The 20,129-nt window shown below is 40.7% G+C and overlaps 1 protein-coding gene across 3 annotated transcripts; it reads right to left on the reverse strand.

Annotated features, from left to right (window-relative positions):
* Positions 1-4,121: 4,121 nt before the first annotated feature.
* Positions 4,122-10,478, reverse strand: LOC114084006 (zinc finger protein 585A-like). 3 transcript variants are annotated; one of them, XM_027925210.2, is made up of 4 exons: positions 10,444-10,478; positions 9,809-9,935; positions 9,252-9,344; positions 4,122-7,444 (listed from the first exon to the last, which is right to left on the reverse strand). In XM_027925210.2, exons 2-4 carry the CDS (start codon positions 9,840-9,842, stop codon positions 5,103-5,105), a joined length of 2,469 nt encoding a protein of 822 aa, XP_027781011.2. In that variant the 5' UTR covers positions 9,843-9,935; positions 10,444-10,478; the 3' UTR covers positions 4,122-5,102. The 3 variants fall into 3 exon arrangements, with proteins under 3 accessions (XP_027781011.2, XP_071461077.1, XP_027781012.2); XM_071604976.1 differs by lacking the exon at positions 9,252-9,344; XM_027925211.3 differs by lacking the exon at positions 10,444-10,478 and having other exon boundaries at positions 4,122-7,441; positions 9,809-10,074.
* Between the last annotated feature and the right edge of the window lie 9,651 nt (positions 10,479-20,129).

The following is a 20,129-nucleotide window of genomic DNA, read 5'->3' on the forward strand; positions in this document are numbered from 1 at the left end:
TTGTCAAACATGACTCCTGCTGCTCAGGAAAGAGAGCATGGCTGAAATCTAGAGGTGTTGTCTGGTAGCTGCTATTGTGCTGAGTGTTGAAACATACCAAAACTAATAGCAATTTACTTTCCAGCAACTGTAAGCCTTTTAATAGGCCCCAGAGTCCCAAAAATAATTACATAAGATAAATTCTGTCAGTAGTTTATGTCTAAGTGGAGAAATTGATTCTTGGCACTTTGGACTTTCCACCTTCCCTAACATCAATATTTCATTCTGTTTACAGCAAAACCTGCACACAGAGATATTTATAGCAGCTTTATTCATAATATCCTAAAACTGTAAGCAACAAAAATACCCTTCAGTGGTTGGATAAATAAACTGTGGCACATCCAGACAATGGAATATTGTTCAGCACTAAAAAGAAATGAGCTATCAAGCCATGAAAAGACATAGAGGAAACCTAGATACATATTACTAATTGAAAGAAGGCTATCTAATACTGTATGATTTCAACTGTATAACATTCTGGAAAATACAAAACTATGGAGAGAGTAAAAAGATGCCAGGAGCTAGGGGGAGAAATATACAGAGGATTTTTAGGGCGGTAAAGCTACTCTGTATCCTAATGATGAATACATGTCATTATTAGTTTGTCTCAACCTATAGAATGTACAGTGACATAAGATTACATAAGGAAACAATTGAATACAAATTAATAGACAAGAAAAAGGAAGTCTAGTAGAGAAAGGGGGGAGATGGGAGGAAAAAGGGGGATCATGAACTGATATCAATTTCCATGCATGTATGAGTTTGTTAGGAGAAACCAACTATTATGTATAACCATAAAGCTCTATTAAAAAATAAAAGTGCTAATAAAAATGAATTCTAATGTAAACTGTGAACTTTGGGTGATAATGAGTGTCAATGTAGGTTCTTCAATTGTAAACAGATTGGGTATGTCAAAATGCAGTCTACTGTCATGTGTAACTAATTAAAACAAATAAAAATTGTAGCCTTAATTAGAAGAAAAAACCCCAAATGTACCACTCTGGTGGGGGGATGTGATAATGGAAGAGACTATGTATGCAGTGGTAGAAATGTACGGGAAATCTCTGTAACTTCTAATTTTGTGTGACCCTAAGACTGCAATAAAATGTAAAAAGTCATATCCCCCTAGTCATGTATTAGAACTGTTATGCAATGACAACTATAAAAGTAAAATAATGGAAAGTAATTTACAACAAAATGTTTTCCCTCCATGAGGCTTGGGCCTGTAGAGGATGGTCAGGTGCTTCTGTCAGCTTATAATTTAATTAATAGGGCACCCTCATTGGGCTCTGCCAGTCCTGCTCCCATCATGTAACCCATATTGGCACTTCATTCTTGCATAACCCCATTTTTATTGACTCTTTTTACTTATACATAACATCAGGGTTCATTTTGGCATAATTATAAAAACATGGACTATCATTTCCTCTAACTCAGTCCCCATTACTTCCCCATTCCTTCCCCTGCCCCTGTTCCCTCTACTGGTATTTCTGCTATTTATAGTTTTTCTTTTTTCTTAATGCCTTGTGGATATACATGATGGTAAGATTCATATATGTACATAAAAGTTAAGTCAGATCAATGCTACTGTCCTTCCCTTACCCCACTCCACCTCTCTGCCATCAATTCCCTTCATTAGTTCAACAATTTTTTCTTCTGTTTTGATGGAATTCCTCCCTCCCTTTCCCCCCATTCTCTCTTTCTTATTATCCCTTATTTTGAACTAGTTTCTGCATATCAGAGAAAACATTCAACCTTTGACTTTGGGGGCTTATTTCACTTGTAGCATGATTGTCTACATGTTATGCTAGTTCCATCCACTTACCAGCAAATTCCATAACCCCATTTTAAAGGTGAGGCAATCAAGGCAACTCCTAGACAGTAATTCCTAAATAGATCACTGTTGTGCCAGAATTTGAACCTAGGTTCACAGCTTTCTCTCACCATTCTTCTTGTGTCACTTCTCAAAAATTTGAAGCTCAACTTGTGATCTCCTGATATCCCCAGATCCTCCTCAGCCATCCTGGGTTGATAATTGCCCTGTGCTTTATGAGGCACTCAGAAGGTGGGTGTCTATGAGGCTGGGACCTCATCCTTGTCCCTCAGGCCTTCTATCTACAAACACGGGGAAACAGTGCTGAGAAACTTGGGAGTAGTCAAGGACGACTGGGGGCCTCAAAAAGTAATGGGGGCAGTGAGGAATCTACAGACATTATACTAGAGGGGTTAGTGAGGAACCAGCATATAGTGCCAGGATTTGATGGGGAGGGGTCACAGATACTGTGTCACTGGTCAAGATATAACAGACATGGGAATGTAGGGCCCCCATCATAATTGTCCTATTGTTAATAGGGTGCTATGGAGAGTGCAATGGAGGCTCCAAAATGTAGATGGGAAATGTGGTTATGGTTTGTTATCAGCCATTTACCTTTACTACAGAGGAGAAAGGCAGGTTAACAGTATGAACCATATTGGAAGAATCACCAAGTGCTGTACTGGGGATAGTTACAGAGACTGCTAAGTGAGTAATAGAAGATCACTGGTTACCACTGTGATGGACAAATAAGTGGAGGGGGATCACACATCCCCCTACAGATGTAATAAAATTATCAGCTAACATTTGGATTTGCCAATATTTCTTAATTCTGACATTGTATTAAGTGGTCATCAGACACTGGAGCATGGAAGTTAGCAGACATTGTCACAAATAGGATGAAGTAACAAATATGCTGAAGTGAAATTGGGGGAGGGAGGAAGTAATAAAATCTACAGGTACTATTTCCAGGGATTAAGTAGGGGTGACACACATAAAAAGGGGATAACAGAGAGTGGACAGACATTATTCTGGGGCAGATTAAGAAGGGGGAAAAGGTGACCATAATTACTCTGAAAGGTCAGTAGCCACTGCCCTAAGTTGGGGGGAAATGGAGGGTCACGAGATATTCTAAGTTGGTGAAACAGTAGTGAAATCTTAGCTACAGTGCTGGATGGGGAAAAAGGAGGTAATGGTCAACAACAATCTTCTAAGATAGGGAAGGTCATCCTGTGCATCATCAGATACAGTGAAGGAAGAGTGTGGAGACATAAATGTGGATGAGCAGATATTAAGCTAGGCAAGGACAGTGGGATAGATCATGGAGCACTGCCCCATCAGGAGCCAGGGCAATAAATCCCCAGCCCTCCCCCCCTTGATCAGGTCATCTCTTGGTCTCTATCCTTACCTCTTCATATTGCCCTTCACAAGGACAAGACCATCTCTGCACAGCCTATTTCCCACTCCCAGCATTGCCAATGCATTGGCCCTAGACAAATCATTCTGCTGGCTCCAGTAAGGCCATCCAGAAGCTGAATTTCAAAACATGCCCAAGTATCTGTAAGCTAATGCTACCCATTTGGGGTTGGTCACCTAATTTGCAAGATCCAACCTTGCCTACTCTTGGCCCTTCCATACTTGGCACACCTGTCAAAACAGGATAAGCAGGTCTACAGATGGAATTATTTGGTGTTAGAACTCTGGACTTTGTGCAGCGTAGAACTGTGAATGCAGGGGCTTCAAAATGAGTGGGATTTTAAAAAACACTCTGGAACTGACATTTTGGAATTTTAGAATCATGGCAGGGAATCCTGGGATTTCCTATACCTAAATTTTTCTTCTTTAAATGGGTTAGTATCGAGAAATTTTATAGACTTTATTTAGCTTTAGGGCTAGGAAGGGACACAGCTTAAGTAAACATTAAAAATGGAAATGCTTACCATGTTTTAAGCAAGCTGGTTCTCCCTTTTGGAGCCTCATATGCTGCAAAACAGAAAGGAACTGAGGGAATCTGGGGTAAGGATGGGTCAATACTCCACAATGTGCATATGCCTGCTACATGGCAGACATGGGTCTAGGCCCCTAGTGGTGAAGAAAACAAAACAAAAAAAATTCTAGAGTGGGAGCCACAGGCAAAAAAGCATCATAGATAAGGCTCCATGGCATAAGTGCTATGGAGAAAGATAAAAGGGGAAGGTAGAGGGGGCTTGGATTTTAATCAGGTAGGGAAGGGCTATGAGGTGACCTTGGAGGAAAGGCATAAAGGGAAAAGCTACAAAGATATAATGAAAAACAGTGCTCTGTGCAGAGGCACAGCAAATTCAAAGGTCCAAGACAGGAACTAAATGAATGTGTTGAAGGCATGCGGGGAGGAGGTCTTTGTGGAGTACATGACATGAAGATGAACACAAAACATAATATATGTTGGGGTTTGTTATAAGTTAGTAATTTGTTCTTATGTAAGTTGAGTCATTAAGGAAGGCAAATAAGTGTGAAGAACTGTGACTAAGGGAGACTTAATTTGACCCAGATGACCTGAAAATTCTTACCTCAAATGGCTCTCCCAAAGACAGTGAACTGAGTTCAAAAGATACTATGCTGGGGGTCAGAAGACAATGTGATGATAGCTTCTGAGGCACGAAGACACTACAAGTAGCTGTAAGTGGGGTGACAAATCCTGTGTTAGATGATAATGGTAAATCCACATACACTCTTTTGTGTCAGTATAGATAAGGAATATATTTTATTACATCACTTCCTTGATAGAAGCAGCAATGGTAGACTGAATATACACAAATGTGTTAGATTCAACCAAAGAATGAAAACCCTCATGCCTGTTAGATATGTTCTTCAGGAAACAACTTACAGAACTAAGGACGTATCACCACCCTCTATATTGTGTTGTTTTACTGTTCAATTTGTTGGCATTGTCCCTATTCCACCAAGAGGATTATCATGATTATAATTTATCCTTCCTATGAAGAATTTGGTACCTATGTTCCACTGTATTTTTCATGAGAAGGCTTCCTCTAAAGCACCAGTTCCTTCTCAGTATGCCCCAGGATTTAACAATGGTGATGACAATGTAGAATCCCCCCACCCCGCCATTCAGCTCCTTCTCAGAGGTCCTCTTGTAAACAGTGCAGTGTCACATTCTGCTGTGGGCATTTCTACTTACAATAATATACATATTATTCTGTTGCATGGATTCAATAGTGTCATGTCCTCAGTAAGGTTTTTCTCACACTGTTTAAGTGTGAATACTCTGGTGCACATTGAGTACAGATTTCTGAACAAAGCCTTTCCCACAGACTACACACTTGTAGGGCTTGTCTCCAGTATGTGTTGTTTGGTGTTTATTCAAATTTGACCTGTCAGTAAAGGCTTTGCCACATTCAGCACACACATAAGGCTTTTCACCTGTGTGAATTCGCTGATGCACTTGGAGCTGAGATTTCTTAGTGAAAGATTTCCCACAGTCACTGCATTCATAAGGTTTCTCTCCAGTATGAATTCTGTGATGTGTAATCAACTCTGACTTCTGTCTGAAGGTCTTCCCACATTCAGAACAGATGTAAGGCTTCTCTCCTGTGTGGGTTTTTTGGTGTTTACTGAGATTTGACCTGCCACTAAAGGCCTTGCCACATTCACCACACACATAGGGTTTCTCGCCTGTGTGAATTGGCTGATGTACCAGCAGCTGAGACTTGGACGTGAAGGACTTCCCACAATCACTGCATTCATAAGGTTTCTCTCCTGTATGAATTCTTTGATGAGTAATGAAGTTTGACTTTCGGATAAAGGCTCTTCCACATTCAGTGCATACATAGGGTTTCTCCCCCGTATGAATTTTCTGATGCACAATGAGTATTGATTTCTGATTGAAGGCTTTCCCACATTCATGGCATTCATACTGCCTCTCTCCAGTATGAATTTTCTGGTGTATATTGAGGTGTGACTTTTGGGTGAAGGCTTTTCCACAGGTACTGCATTCATAAGGTTTCTCTCCGGTATGAATTCTCTGATGTGTTATCAAGTCTGATCTCTGAGTAAAGGCCTTTCCACATTTAGAACATACATAAGACTTTTCTCCTGTATGAGTTTTCTGATGTGTGATGAGATTTGACCTGTTGGTGAATGCCTTCCCACATTTATTGCACATGTAAGGTTTTTCTCCTGTGTGAATTCGTTTATGCACATGCAGTTGTGACTTAGAAGTAAAGAATTTCCCACAGTGACCACATTTATAAGGTTTCTCTCCAGTATGAATAATTTGATGTGCAATCAAGTGTGCCTTCTGGATGAAGGCCAGCCCACACTTCGTGCACACATAGGATTTTTCTCCTGTATGAATTCTCTGATGCACTGTGAGTGCTGACTTCTGAGTAAAGGCTTTTCCACAGTCACCACATTCATAGGGTTTCTCTCCAGTGTGAATTCTCTGATGAATAATTAACTCTGACCTGTAAGTAAAGGCCTTCCCACATTCAGCACATATGGACGATTTCTCTCTAATTTGAACTTTCTTATTTGCAACAAGGTTAGAACTATTGTTGAAGACCTTCCCATATTCGGTACATGAATAGGGCTTTACTCTTGTGTGAATTCGTTGATGTACCTGGAGTTGAGACTTGGAAATGAAGGCTTTCCCACAGTAACTGCATTCATATGGCTTTTCTCCAGTATGAATTCTTCGGTGTGCAACCAAGTGTGTCTTCTGGATGAAGGCCTGTCCACATTCAATACATATGTAGGATCGCTCTCCTGTATGAATTTTCTGATGCATCTTGAGTGTGGACTTTTGTGTAAATGCTTTGCCACAGTCACCGCATTCATGGTGTCTCTCTCCAGTATGAATTTTCTGATGTATACTGAGATCTGAGTTATAAGAGAAGCCTTTCCCACATTCACTGCATTCATAGAGTTTCTCTCCAGTGTGAATTCTATGATGCCTGAAGAGAGAAGACACTTGGAAAAAGGACTTTCCGCATTCATTGCATTTATAGGGCTTTTCTCTAGTATGGGTTTTTTGATGTGTGATGAATTCTGGCTTATGCACAAAAGCCTTGCCACATTCAATACATACATAGAGTTTTTCTCCTGTATGAACTCTCATATGTACCTTGAGCTGTGATTTATGGGTGAAGATCTTTCCAAATTCTGCACAATCATAGGATTTCTCTCCCGTATGAATTTTCTGATATCGAGAGGGTACTTGTTGATAACTGAGATTTGTTCTACTTTGATTATGGTTCCATAATTTCTCTCCTGTTAGAGTATACTCATGGTCATCAGTATAGGAAGAAATTTTACTACATTCAGTCATCTTTTTAATGCTATTTGATGTATTACTTCTATAATGACTGTATAAATCTAAATTATGTTTCAAGACATTCCCAAATGAGCCAAATTGGTGGGGTCTTTTGGAGGGGGGAATAATGTTTGGGCTCATGTGGATTATTTTTGTAATGCCTTCATACTCATGATGACTCTTTGTAGTCCATATTTTCTTGATGAAAGCAGTATCATTTATTGATTTACTTCCTGTTTGATGATAGGTGACTATCTGATCACCAATCTGCTGCAATTCTTCTAGAATAAAATACAAGAAAACATCACTTGTAATACCACCCCACTGCTCAATGTGGAAAGAAGTTTTTCAGAAATCTGTTATAAGGTTTGAAACCCAAATACATCTTCTCAGAAAAGAAAGAGGTGATTTTAGCTCAAAGAACAGCTAAAAGAGGCTAAAGGGAAGGGTACAAATACCTCATCCAGGTTGAACAAAGAGAAAAGGGTGAGTGTCATTTGATGAGGAGGTTGACGATGGTATTGATAGGAAACATTCTGGCATACAATTCAAGAAAGGAAATAAACTAAGCAGATAGCACTATGGACATGTGGGAAAAAATAAGGCAAAGAACAAGATATATTGCAAAGTTATATTTATGTAATCTAATGATACATAGCCCTAATTTACTATAAATTTTATAACAAGCATGAATTAAAAATGTTTCTATCAGCCAGGTAGCACATGCCTGTAATCTCAGTGGCTTGGGAGACTGGAATAAGAGGATTATGAGTTTGAGAGAAGTCTCAGCAAATCAGCAAGGCCCTCAGCAACTTAGCAAGACCCTGTCTCAAAATAAAAAATAAAAAGGACTGGGGAGGTTGCTCAGTGGTTAAGCGCCCCTGGATTCAATCCTCAGTCCCCCCCCAAAAAAGTTTGGGTCATACAAAAGAGTGACCTATAGTGGGAGTGTTAACTGAAGACTATGATTAAACTCAAGCAGATAAGGTACACAAAATAGTAACAATAAATCCAACCGATCAGGCAGAGAAACCCTAGTTAATGTGAAGTCACTCAAGCAGCATGAGAAGGAAAGTTTGGGAAAGGTGACTGATAATGTCAAGTATCACATATAAGTATACCCAAAGGTTAAGTGACAGTGACCCCCACATCATCAATTGGGAAACTGAAGAAATGAAAAATCTCATGGAAATAACTATGGAGAAAACAGGAGGAGTCCCAGGTTGGAGACTGTAGGGAGCCACTCTGAATGACTCAAGCCTTCCATCCTGAAGCAAGGCTTTGACCATCACTACATTTCGTTGTCCCAGTTCAGGAAGTTAAGGGCATATCTTCAGATGTGGGCGATGCCCCTTGAATTACACTCACCTGACCCTTGTAATCCTGCCCCTTCTGGTCTTTTTTTGGATGGAACTTTCTCAGAACAAGGGTCCCCCCAATAAAGGCCCACTTCTGAATGTGCTCGCTCTCTCTTGCCAAACTTTCGTGACTTTCTCTTGCTCTCCTATTTGGGGAGCCTGAGGCCGAGAGTGGAGAAGCTGTCCTGAAGCTTGTTTAAAGGTAAAGTGTGTGTCTGTGTTTTATTTGGTGTCCCTGGAAATTCACACGAGCCACCTTAAGTTCAGCTGCCCACATCGGTTGGGGGCAGCAGGAGACAAAAGTTCTGAGGCATCTCAGAAAGAAAAAGGGACTAACAGGAATGTGAATATGTGTCACATAGTAAATCTGAAGTAAAGTAGATCCATAAATGCCTGGATGTGTAAACAAAGACTCTAGAACTACATGAAAGGTAGGGATTTAAAAAAAAAAAGTTAAGAGAAAAAGGGCATAACAAAAAAGAATAATCCTTAATGAGACCAATTGTTACGGGCAGAATTCAAAAAGCCAAGGAAGACAGAAATGGCAAAGGTCAATCAGGTAGAAGGCATTTAGTTATCTGAAAAGTCAATATCGAGGACACTCAAAAAATTGAGTACCTTCCAGAAAAGCATTTCAAAGCACCTCAGATTCTTAAAGACAGCTGAGATTTGCTCTCTTGCGTTGCTGAAACTCCCTTATCTCCCATTTACAAGGGTGACACTCACTCACCTGGACAGCTCTGGTGTGGGTTCTCACCCTGCAGTGCCCACGGCTCCTGTCCTTGTTCCACCATGAAAACCTCTGACTCAGGAACTTGATACCCTGTTCATGGGAAATGACAGAGGACTGGTTCCAGCTAATTCAGTTTCAGAGCCCAATCTATCAATTTGTTTTTCTTTTTTGGTAGCAGGGATTGAACTCAGGCACTCAACCACTAAGCCTCATCCCCAGCCCTATTTTGTATTTATTTAGAGACACAGTCTCACTGAGATACTTAGCACCTCACCATTGCTGAGGCTGGCTTTGAACTCACGATCCTCCTATCTCAGCCTTCCTAGCTGCTGGAATTATAGGCATGTGCCACCACGCCCAGCAGCCCAATTAATCTTATGAGTCAATAAAGTTTTTTTTTTAAGAAGAGTAGTCATGTATCTCTATGAATAGAGTAATATGAAGATTCTCAAAGGAGATAAAGAATTCTGGACATTGTTCCACAGAATTCATCCAACTGAGAGTGGAAACACTCTCAGAAACCTCCTTTCAGATACCACGGTGACAAAGCTTACCTACTGAGAGCAGGTGGCTGTAGGTCTCCTGCATCACATCCCGGTAGAGGTTTCTCTGAGCAGGATCCAGATGCTGCCATTCCTCTCTGCTGAAATCTATAGTCACATCCCTGAAGGACACTGGTCCCTGTAAAGGGAAAATTCCTGTTCAATGTGAACAGTTAGTTTTTGGGATGCAAAAACAGTATTTAGGAATTTGGAACATGACTTTTGCAATTGTTTTTAATTTAACTCCTTTTTTAAAAAACTCACACCAGGGAATAATGCCAACAGCATGGCTGACTAGAAACCCTAGCACTCATCCACCAACACAGAGACAGGCAAAGCAACAAACAACTACATTTTGATTAAAATAACTAAAGAAAAGTGCCAAAGTACATTAAAGGAGTAGTAGAAACCTTATAAAGTATAGAGACCCAGGCTAGTCACATAAAGAGCAAAAGGCAATACCTCACCTCTGCCACCCCTAAGTAGCAGTTAGCACAGAATTAAGAGAAAGGTAAGCAAGCGGACTCCAGCAACCACCACCTATTGCCATCTATCCTAGCTGGCGACCTAAGGCTGGGTTCACAAAATCTGACTCTTCTGATAACTTAAGAAAACAGCCAAGAAAGCATGCAAACACACAGAAGTACCTTTTCAAAATCTGGGGATGGCTCTGTGACCTTAGGGGCCTGTGGAAAGAGAGAGAGCCACTAGAATTCTTTATTCTTATATAGGGGACACACAAGGGGAGGTTCCATGGAACATTCTACACCAGAAGGGGCAAGGGGTGGGATTACAGAGGAACAGATGCGTGTAGCTCAACCCCACCGGGTGACGCCTACTCCTGGAGCCATGCCCCATTATCTGAGTGGAGGTAAAGCCCAAGTTATTGTGGGGCACAATAATTGCTCAGCATCTCTTGCTCAGGACTTATGGGCATGTATTTCCAGAACAGCTCCTGAGAATCACCACCTTGGATCTCTACAATCCTCACTACCTGGGACTCATGTTGTCCTCACAGGTGCTAAGCCCGACTGAAGGAGGTGCCCAGTCTTCACACGAAGCCAACACTGTGTTCTACCCTTTATGATTCATGTGTATACTGTATATAGCATCTTGCTGGGAGTATCCTACTCCAGGGTGAGTATCACAGCACCCTTTCATTCCTGAGGCCTTATTGCTACTGAACGACCACTGCCTAGTGGCCCACTATCTCTGAGACAAGCTATTGCTACACCCTACCCTGTGGGAGCAAAATACCACAAAGCCATTCCATCTACCTTCTCAGCTGCTGCTGCACCCTGCCCCTCAAGGCCTGAACTAAAGTGGTATCCTGCCTACTGGGTAAACAGTGTCTTGGCCACCCAGAGCAGTCCCACACTCCTGTACCTGAACTGAAGCCGCACATTACCCTCCAAGGAACTGGTGCCTTGACCCAAATCAAGCAACAACACATCCCAGACTGAGCTGACATGGCACTCCATCTCCTAGGGAAACAGCATTGGCTGAGTTGTACCCAACCCTACAGGTTGAACAACAGTAGTGTCCTGCTTCCCTGGAACTGAACTAGCCACCTGGAGCCTAAGCTGGTGAGATACCCCTGACCAAGGCATGCAGCTGTCCCTGTGCTACCCCCTACATTCCAGGGCTCAAGCAACAGCTGAGCTCTGCCATCCCAGAGTCATTACTATAACTGCAGTTAGCCTCACAGAATTTGGGACATTGCCAGGACCCACCATCATCACTATTCAAAACATGATCCCTTGAGGCCTGAGTCATTACTGTGTCCTGAATTGCAGCTGCACCCTGCTTCCCACGCCCAATCCTCCATTGCATCCCTTCTACCCAGTAGCTGAGCCAGTGCTGTGGCGTGCCCTCGGATTCCAAGTCACATCTATAATCCAGACCATGGGCCCAAGCTGCTGGAGGTGCCTCAGAATGACAGACTAGTTTTATCAGGAATCTGAATCCAGCTCTGCCTCAGAGCAAACCTGCACCCCAAAGTCTAAATACTACCACAGGTTTGTGAGTCCCTGAGTCAAGGACTAGGTCAGACTCAATACAAAGAAGGATCCCTAAGCTAAGAGTCATCACTGTGAGAGAAATGAGAAAAGGAGGACCACAAAAGTCCTTGCTGCTGAGGATCCTAATAACCTATGATGATGTCATTCCTGCTATAAACCCTTATAGGTTAAGTCACCAAGGCACATGCACTATCGCTGATGTTGATCAAAGCTTAAGAAACCATACAGAGGCTATACCACTGCACTTCAGGGAATCAGCCATACTCTTCCCATCCAGCACACTAAGACCCATATGCAGGTGAAAAATCTCTCCCTACAAAAGCTACTCTGTGTAATATAGAAAAGGTAATTTTTCCACCAGATTTGTAGACATAAGAACATGAAAAGGCAAGAAAACATGACACTACCAAAGAAACAATAATTCTCCAATAATGACCAAAGAAATGGAGATTCACCAACTACCTTAAAAGGAATAAAAATAATTTTCTTAAGGACACTCTGTGAGATGTAAGAAAACACAGATAATTCAACAAAATCAGGAAAACAATCATGATCTGAATGAGAAATTCAACAGCAATAGATATCATAAAGAAGAATCAAACAAAAATCTTGGAACTGAATAATTCAATTAACAAATATAGAACATAGTAGAGAGCTTCAACAGCACCCTAGATCAAGCAGAAAAAAATTTGAACTTGCTATGATTTGGATGTGGGTTGTCCTCCAAGGATTAATGTGACAAAAGATTGATCCCCAGTGTGATAGCATGAGAGGTGGTGGAAATTTTAAGAGGCAGAGCCTAGTAGGGGTCACTGGGGCATGCCGTTGGAAGGGATTAACAAAGTTCCCTTAAGAAACATTAGTCCCCTCAAGAGAAAAAAAATTGGTCCTCTCCTCAATCTCTACCTTCCTGCCTTGCCATGGGATCTCACTCTCATGCACTCCTACCATGGTGCCATTCACCAAGATGTGACACATATAAAGGCAGCCCTCACCAGAACCAGTGCCATGCAATTTGGACTTTCAGCCTCCAAATTTTTATACATACCTAGCCTTAGATACTGTGTTATGGTATAAAAACAGATTTATACAGGACTAAAAGCAAGACCTGAAACCATAAAACTAGAAGAAAACAGGGGAAGCTCCTTGACATTGGCCTTGGCAATGATTTCTTGGATATCACATAATTCAGGCTACAAAAGCAAAAATAAATACACAGGACTATATCAAACAAAACAGCTCCTTCATAGCAGAAGAAACAGTCAACAAAATATAAATACAACCTACAGATTAGGAAAAAATATACGATACATTACAGCAACTGTTTATTTTTCATATATATATATATATGTATATATATAAAAACAATGATGTCATGTTAATTATACCTTAAATATAAAATAAAATTTAGTTAGAAACAAAACTTAACTCATCCCCATTTCCCTAATGATTTTTTTTCAATTTTTTTTAGTTGTAGATGGACAGAATGCCTTTATTTTATTTGTTTATTTTTAGGAGGTGCTGAGGATCGAACCCAGTGTTTCATGCATGCTGTGCAAGCACTCTGCCACTGAGCTACAGCCTCAGTCCATCCTTAATATTTTACTATGGAAATTTTTAATCACACATAAAATTTAAAAGAATTTCATAGTTCACTTACTTTACTTACTTTATCACACATTTACCCAAGTTTTTATTTATCCATTGATTTACCTTACATTTTGGTGCATTTCAAAGTAAATTGCAAACATTAGCACACTTCCTCCTAAATATTTTTTTTAATATTTATTTTTTAGTTGTAGTTTAGTTGTAGAATATAGCTCAGTGGTAGAGCAGTGGTAGAGCACCTGTCTATCATATTTCAGACCCTAGATTTGATCTAGAGTACCACACATACACACAAAAAAATGTGTATGGAAGAGAAAATACTCATGGAATTGATCCATCTTTAATTAGGAGGCCATTTTACTCATAAAAGTCACACAAACACAACTCAAGTTCCTTAAGGATATGGGAAAATGTAGCTAATAGAAAAGGCCAGACAGTGCACAGTAAAAATGAGCCCAAAATGTATCCTGGATATTGGTATAAAAGTGGTGAAACTGCCATAAAGGCTGCAAGTTTAGTTAATAATATTGTCCCCAAGTCACTTTCCTATTCTCATCCATGTACTACAGTTAGTTTTAGCTTTAGGTGAAAAAAAAGTCAAAAGCCACCTTCTTTTACCTCTTTTTGCATCTTCCCTCCTCAGTAGGACCACAATGAGCTCCCATGGGGTTTTTGTTCTTGGGGGTGTGGGGGGTCCTCTTGATTTGACTAAGGTGCTCCCTCTAAGAGGGGAGGAGCTTCCTACCCCTGCAGCCCAAGATAGTTCCCAACCCTGGCCCCACATAAGAAGAGTAAACAAGAGATCCCCATGAAAAAACATCACGCTCAGTCACACAACCGGAGCAGAAGCACAGGGACAGGGTCAACGACAGGTACGCCAATTTGAGAGAGTTCCCGCTTATCCCTACACACAGCTCCTCAGGCTGTGGGGGTCTTTGCTGGCATGAGTCCCTGTGGGAACAAAGCTACCTGCAAATACACACCTCAGGCTCACAGGGCGATGTCCCTGTGCAAAGAGTCAGTCCCAGTCGCTCATACCAGTCCTGGGGCTGGGATTCGAGGGTCCATCCCTGTCCCCCAACATCACTCCTTCAGCCTGTCCAGGCCTTCTTTGGTCCTTACAGCCCCAACAAATGGCCAACCCGCTGGAGTAGACAGGTCAGAGCCCAACCCAAGGCAGTGTCACAATAGGCACCTGCTCCCCAACGCCTCAGGGACACATCACTAGGCAACTGCTAGTTGATTATTACGACTGCATCTAACGGCTCACAGCAAGCGCATGCGCAGTTGCCAGACAGTCAAGACTAAGGACGCGGTCCCACCAGGAGGTAAATGAAACAGACGATTTGGGGAGGGGGGTCACAAAGGTCTCCACATGGACATTCATTGACCCTGAATTCAGTCACACTCTCAGAGCTGGGCTTAGGAAAGCCCATTCTCTGTGACAACCCTCAGGATCTTCTACGTCTTTGAACTGGCTGGTGGGGAACGTTAGGTCTGCACCACCCATTCCCACCCTCCAGGGGGGACCAGACTCTGTTCAGAGAGGACCCAAGCATTGAGAGATCCACCTGTCTTTAGTATCCCAGTGTCCACTTTTCCCAACATAATTTTTTTCAAATGGCTATCTTTTTTTTCCACTGAATGTTTTGACACTCTTATTGAAAATCATTTGTGAATGTACAGGTGGGTTTATTTCTAGAATCTCAAGGCCATTGGTCTATGTGTCTATGTGTACCCAGTACCACATTGTTTGGAATACTGTAGCTTTATAGTAAAATTTTAACAACTTTATTTTACTTATTTTTTATGTTGAGGATCGAACCCAGTACCTCACAAGTGCTAGGCAAGCGCTCTACCATTGAGCCACAACCCCAGACCTAAAGTAAATTTCAAAATCACAAAGTATTAGTTCTTCAACTTTATTCTTTCTCAAGGTTGTTTTGACTATTCCAAGTTTCTTGAAATTTCATATGCCTTATAGGATGAATTTTTCTATTAAAAAAATTTTCAGGGTTTGTGGAGATTATTTTAAACCTGCAGACTGGGGTACTGACTCCCATGATGCGTGTTGACCCACTAATAGTATCCCACAAGTTTCTTAGGCTTTATTCACTTTTTTCCTTTCTATTCCTTAGACTCAGTGATTTCAATTGTCATATTTTGAAGTTTGCCAATTTATTCTACTTTCAAAAATCTTCTTTTGAATCTCCCTAATGAGTTTTTCATTTTGGTTATTGTACTTTTTGCTCAAAAATTTCATTTTTGTACCTTTCTGTTTTCTATTTCTTTATTGTTTCCATTTTGTTTCTTCATGTGTTCTTGAACTTGTTTGTGGACATCTACCATTGGCTCTTTGTGCATTTTTAATATAACTGTTTTAAAATCTTTGTCTAATATATCCACCATCTGGTCTTACTCATTGACTATATTTTCCTTTGAATGAGTAATAATTTTCTGTTTCTTGGTATACCTTGAGATTATTTTTGTTCTCAGCTGGACATTTGAATCTTATACTACAGTAACTGGAAATTATATTTCGCTTTCCCCAGCATTTACTGAGTTTTGTTGATGCTGTTTTTTGTTTATTGTACAAGGGTATCTCCTGCTGGGGATGAACCTGAGTTGTCAACTTAAGATCTCAGGTTTTTCCTGTGCCCACATCTGTCCCTGGGCATTTATAGTGACTTTTAAAATTTCCTATATAATAATGGTTTTCAATTGTCCTAGTCCTTAAATTTCTATTTCCCAAAAGGTAAAATATGAGGAAGTGAATGGGAAACAAACATGGACTGGCTTTTTAAATCCTTTGAAGGCCACATCACTCAGTGGGGTCTGCAATAATAGTGATTTGCCTCTGTGTCTCTACCTCCATGATCAGAAGCTGCAATCACTGATCAGAATATAGATCCCCAATATTTGAAAAAGATTCTTATTGTCAAACATGACTCCTGCTGCTCAGGAAAGAGAGCATGGCTGAAATCTAGAGGTGTTGTCTGGTAGCTGCTATTGTGCTGAGTGTTGAAACATACCAAAACTAATAGCAATTTACTTTCCAGCAACTGTAAGCCTTTTAATAGGCCCCAGAGTCCCAAAAATAATTACATAAGATAAATTCTGTCAGTAGTTTATGTCTAAGTGGAGAAATTGATTCTTGGCACTTTGGACTTTCCACCTTCCCTAACATCAATATTTCATTCTGTTTACAGCAAAACCTGCACACAGAGATATTTATAGCAGCTTTATTCATAATATCCTAAAACTGTAAGCAACAAAAATACCCTTCAGTGGTTGGATAAATAAACTGTGGCACATCCAGACAATGGAATATTGTTCAGCACTAAAAAGAAATGAGCTATCAAGCCATGAAAAGACATAGAGGAAACCTAGATACATATTACTAATTGAAAGAAGGCTATCTAATACTGTATGATTTCAACTGTATAACATTCTGGAAAATACAAAACTATGGAGAGAGTAAAAAGATGCCAGGAGCTAGGGGGAGAAATATACAGAGGATTTTTAGGGCGGTAAAGCTACTCTGTATCCTAATGATGAATACATGTCATTATTAGTTTGTCTCAACCTATAGAATGTACAGTGACATAAGATTACATAAGGAAACAATTGAATACAAATTAATAGACAAGAAAAAGGAAGTCTAGTAGAGAAAGGGGGGAGATGGGAGGAAAAAGGGGGATCATGAACTGATATCAATTTCCATGCATGTATGAGTTTGTTAGGAGAAACCAACTATTATGTATAACCATAAAGCTCTATTAAAAAATAAAAGTGCTAATAAAAATGAATTCTAATGTAAACTGTGAACTTTGGGTGATAATGAGTGTCAATGTAGGTTCTTCAATTGTAAACAGATTGGGTATGTCAAAATGCAGTCTACTGTCATGTGTAACTAATTAAAACAAATAAAAATTGTAGCCTTAATTAGAAGAAAAAACCCCAAATGTACCACTCTGGTGGGGGGATGTGATAATGGAAGAGACTATGTATGCAGTGGTAGAAATGTACGGGAAATCTCTGTAACTTCTAATTTTGTGTGACCCTAAGACTGCAATAAAATGTAAAAAGTCATATCCCCCTAGTCATGTATTAGAACTGTTATGCAATGACAACTATAAAAGTAAAATAATGGAAAGTAATTTACAACAAAATGTTTTCCCTCCATGAGGCTTGGGCCTGTAGAGGATGGTCAGGTGCTTCTGTCAGCTTATAATTTAATTAATAGGGCACCCTCATTGGGCTCTGCCAGTCCTGCTCCCATCATGTAACCCATATTGGCACTTCATTCTTGCATAACCCCATTTTTATTGACTCTTTTTACTTATACATAACATCAGGGTTCATTTTGGCATAATTATAAAAACATGGACTATCATTTCCTCTAACTCAGTCCCCATTACTTCCCCATTCCTTCCCCTGCCCCTGTTCCCTCTACTGGTATTTCTGCTATTTATAGTTTTTCTTTTTTCTTAATGCCTTGTGGATATACATGATGGTAAGATTCATATATGTACATAAAAGTTAAGTCAGATCAATGCTACTGTCCTTCCCTTACCCCACTCCACCTCTCTGCCATCAATTCCCTTCATTAGTTCAACAATTTTTTCTTCTGTTTTGATGGAATTCCTCCCTCCCTTTCCCCCCATTCTCTCTTTCTTATTATCCCTTATTTTGAACTAGTTTCTGCATATCAGAGAAAACATTCAACCTTTGACTTTGGGGGCTTATTTCACTTGTAGCATGATTGTCTACATGTTATGCTAGTTCCATCCACTTACCAGCAAATTCCATAACCCCATTTTAAAGGTGAGGCAATCAAGGCAACTCCTAGACAGTAATTCCTAAATAGATCACTGTTGTGCCAGAATTTGAACCTAGGTTCACAGCTTTCTCTCACCATTCTTCTTGTGTCACTTCTCAAAAATTTGAAGCTCAACTTGTGATCTCCTGATATCCCCAGATCCTCCTCAGCCATCCTGGGTTGATAATTGCCCTGTGCTTTATGAGGCACTCAGAAGGTGGGTGTCTATGAGGCTGGGACCTCATCCTTGTCCCTCAGGCCTTCTATCTACAAACACGGGGAAACAGTGCTGAGAAACTTGGGAGTAGTCAAGGACGACTGGGGGCCTCAAAAAGTAATGGGGGCAGTGAGGAATCTACAGACATTATACTAGAGGGGTTAGTGAGGAACCAGCATATAGTGCCAGGATTTGATGGGGAGGGGTCACAGATACTGTGTCACTGGTCAAGATATAACAGACATGGGAATGTAGGGCCCCCATCATAATTGTCCTATTGTTAATAGGGTGCTATGGAGAGTGCAATGGAGGCTCCAAAATGTAGATGGGAAATGTGGTTATGGTTTGTTATCAGCCATTTACCTTTACTACAGAGGAGAAAGGCAGGTTAACAGTATGAACCATATTGGAAGAATCACCAAGTGCTGTACTGGGGATAGTTACAGAGACTGCTAAGTGAGTAATAGAAGATCACTGGTTACCACTGTGATGGACAAATAAGTGGAGGGGGATCACACATCCCCCTACAGATGTAATAAAATTATCAGCTAACATTTGGATTTGCCAATATTTCTTAATTCTGACATTGTATTAAGTGGTCATCAGACACTGGAGCATGGAAGTTAGCAGACATTGTCACAAATAGGATGAAGTAACAAATATGCTGAAGTGAAATTGGGGGAGGGAGGAAGTAATAAAATCTACAGGTACTATTCCCAGGGATTAAGTAGGGGTGACACACATAAAAAGGGGATAACAGAGAGTGGACAGACATTATTCTGGGGCAGATTAAGAAGGGGGAAAAGGTGACCATAATTACTCTGAAAGGTCAGTAGCCACTGCCCTAAGTTGGGGGGAAATGGAGGGTCACGAGATATTCTAAGTTGGTGAAACAGTAGTGAAATCTTAGCTACAGTGCTGGATGGGGAAAAAGGAGGTAATGGTCAACAACAATCTTCTAAGATAGGGAAGGTCATCCTGTGCATCATCAGATACAGTGAAGGAAGAGTGTGGAGACATAAATGTGGATGAGCAGATATTAAGCTAGGCAAGGACAGTGGGATAGATCATGGAGCACTGCCCCATCAGGAGCCAGGGCAATAAATCCCCAGCCCTCCCCCCCCTTGATCAGGTCATCTCTTGGTCTCTATCCTTACCTCTTCATATTGCCCTTCACAAGGACAAGACCATCTCTGCACAGCCTATTTCCCACTCCCAGCATTGCCAATGCATTGGCCCTAGACAAATCATTCTGCTGGCTCCAGTAAGGCCATCCAGAAGCTGAATTTCAAAACATGCCCAAGTATCTGTAAGCTAATGCTACCCATTTGGGGTTGGTCACCTAATTTGCAAGATCCAACCTTGCCTACTCTTGGCCCTTCCATACTTGGCACACCTGTCAAAACAGGATAAGCAGGTCTACAGATGGAATTATTTGGTGTTAGAACTCTGGACTTTGTGCAGCGTAGAACTGTGAATGCAGGGGCTTCAAAATGAGTGGGATTTTAAAAAACACTCTGGAACTGACATTTTGGAATTTTAGAATCATGGCAGGGAATCCTGGGATTTCCTATACCTAAATTTTTCTTCTTTAAATGGGTTAGTATCGAGAAATTTTATAGACTTTATTTAGCTTTAGGGCTAGGAAGGGACACAGCTTAAGTA

Source organism: Marmota flaviventris, chromosome 18 (genome assembly GCF_047511675.1).
Source record: "Marmota flaviventris isolate mMarFla1 chromosome 18, mMarFla1.hap1, whole genome shotgun sequence".
NCBI lineage: Eukaryota > Metazoa > Chordata > Mammalia > Rodentia > Sciuridae > Marmota > Marmota flaviventris.

Bases quoted from the DNA above. Each gene is read 5' to 3' on its own strand.
- LOC114084006 (XM_027925210.2), bottom strand. From the start codon at position 9,842: ATGCAGGAGACCTACAGCCACCTGCTCTCAGTAG. The intron at 9,345-9,808 runs GTAAGCTTTGTC...TCCCATGAACAG, and splicing joins CAGCCACCTGCTCTCAGTAG to GGTATCAAGTTCCTGAGTCA. The intron at 7,445-9,251 runs GTGAGTGAGTGT...ATTTTATTCTAG, and splicing joins CCCACACCAGAGCTGTCCAG to AAGAATTGCAGCAGATTGGT.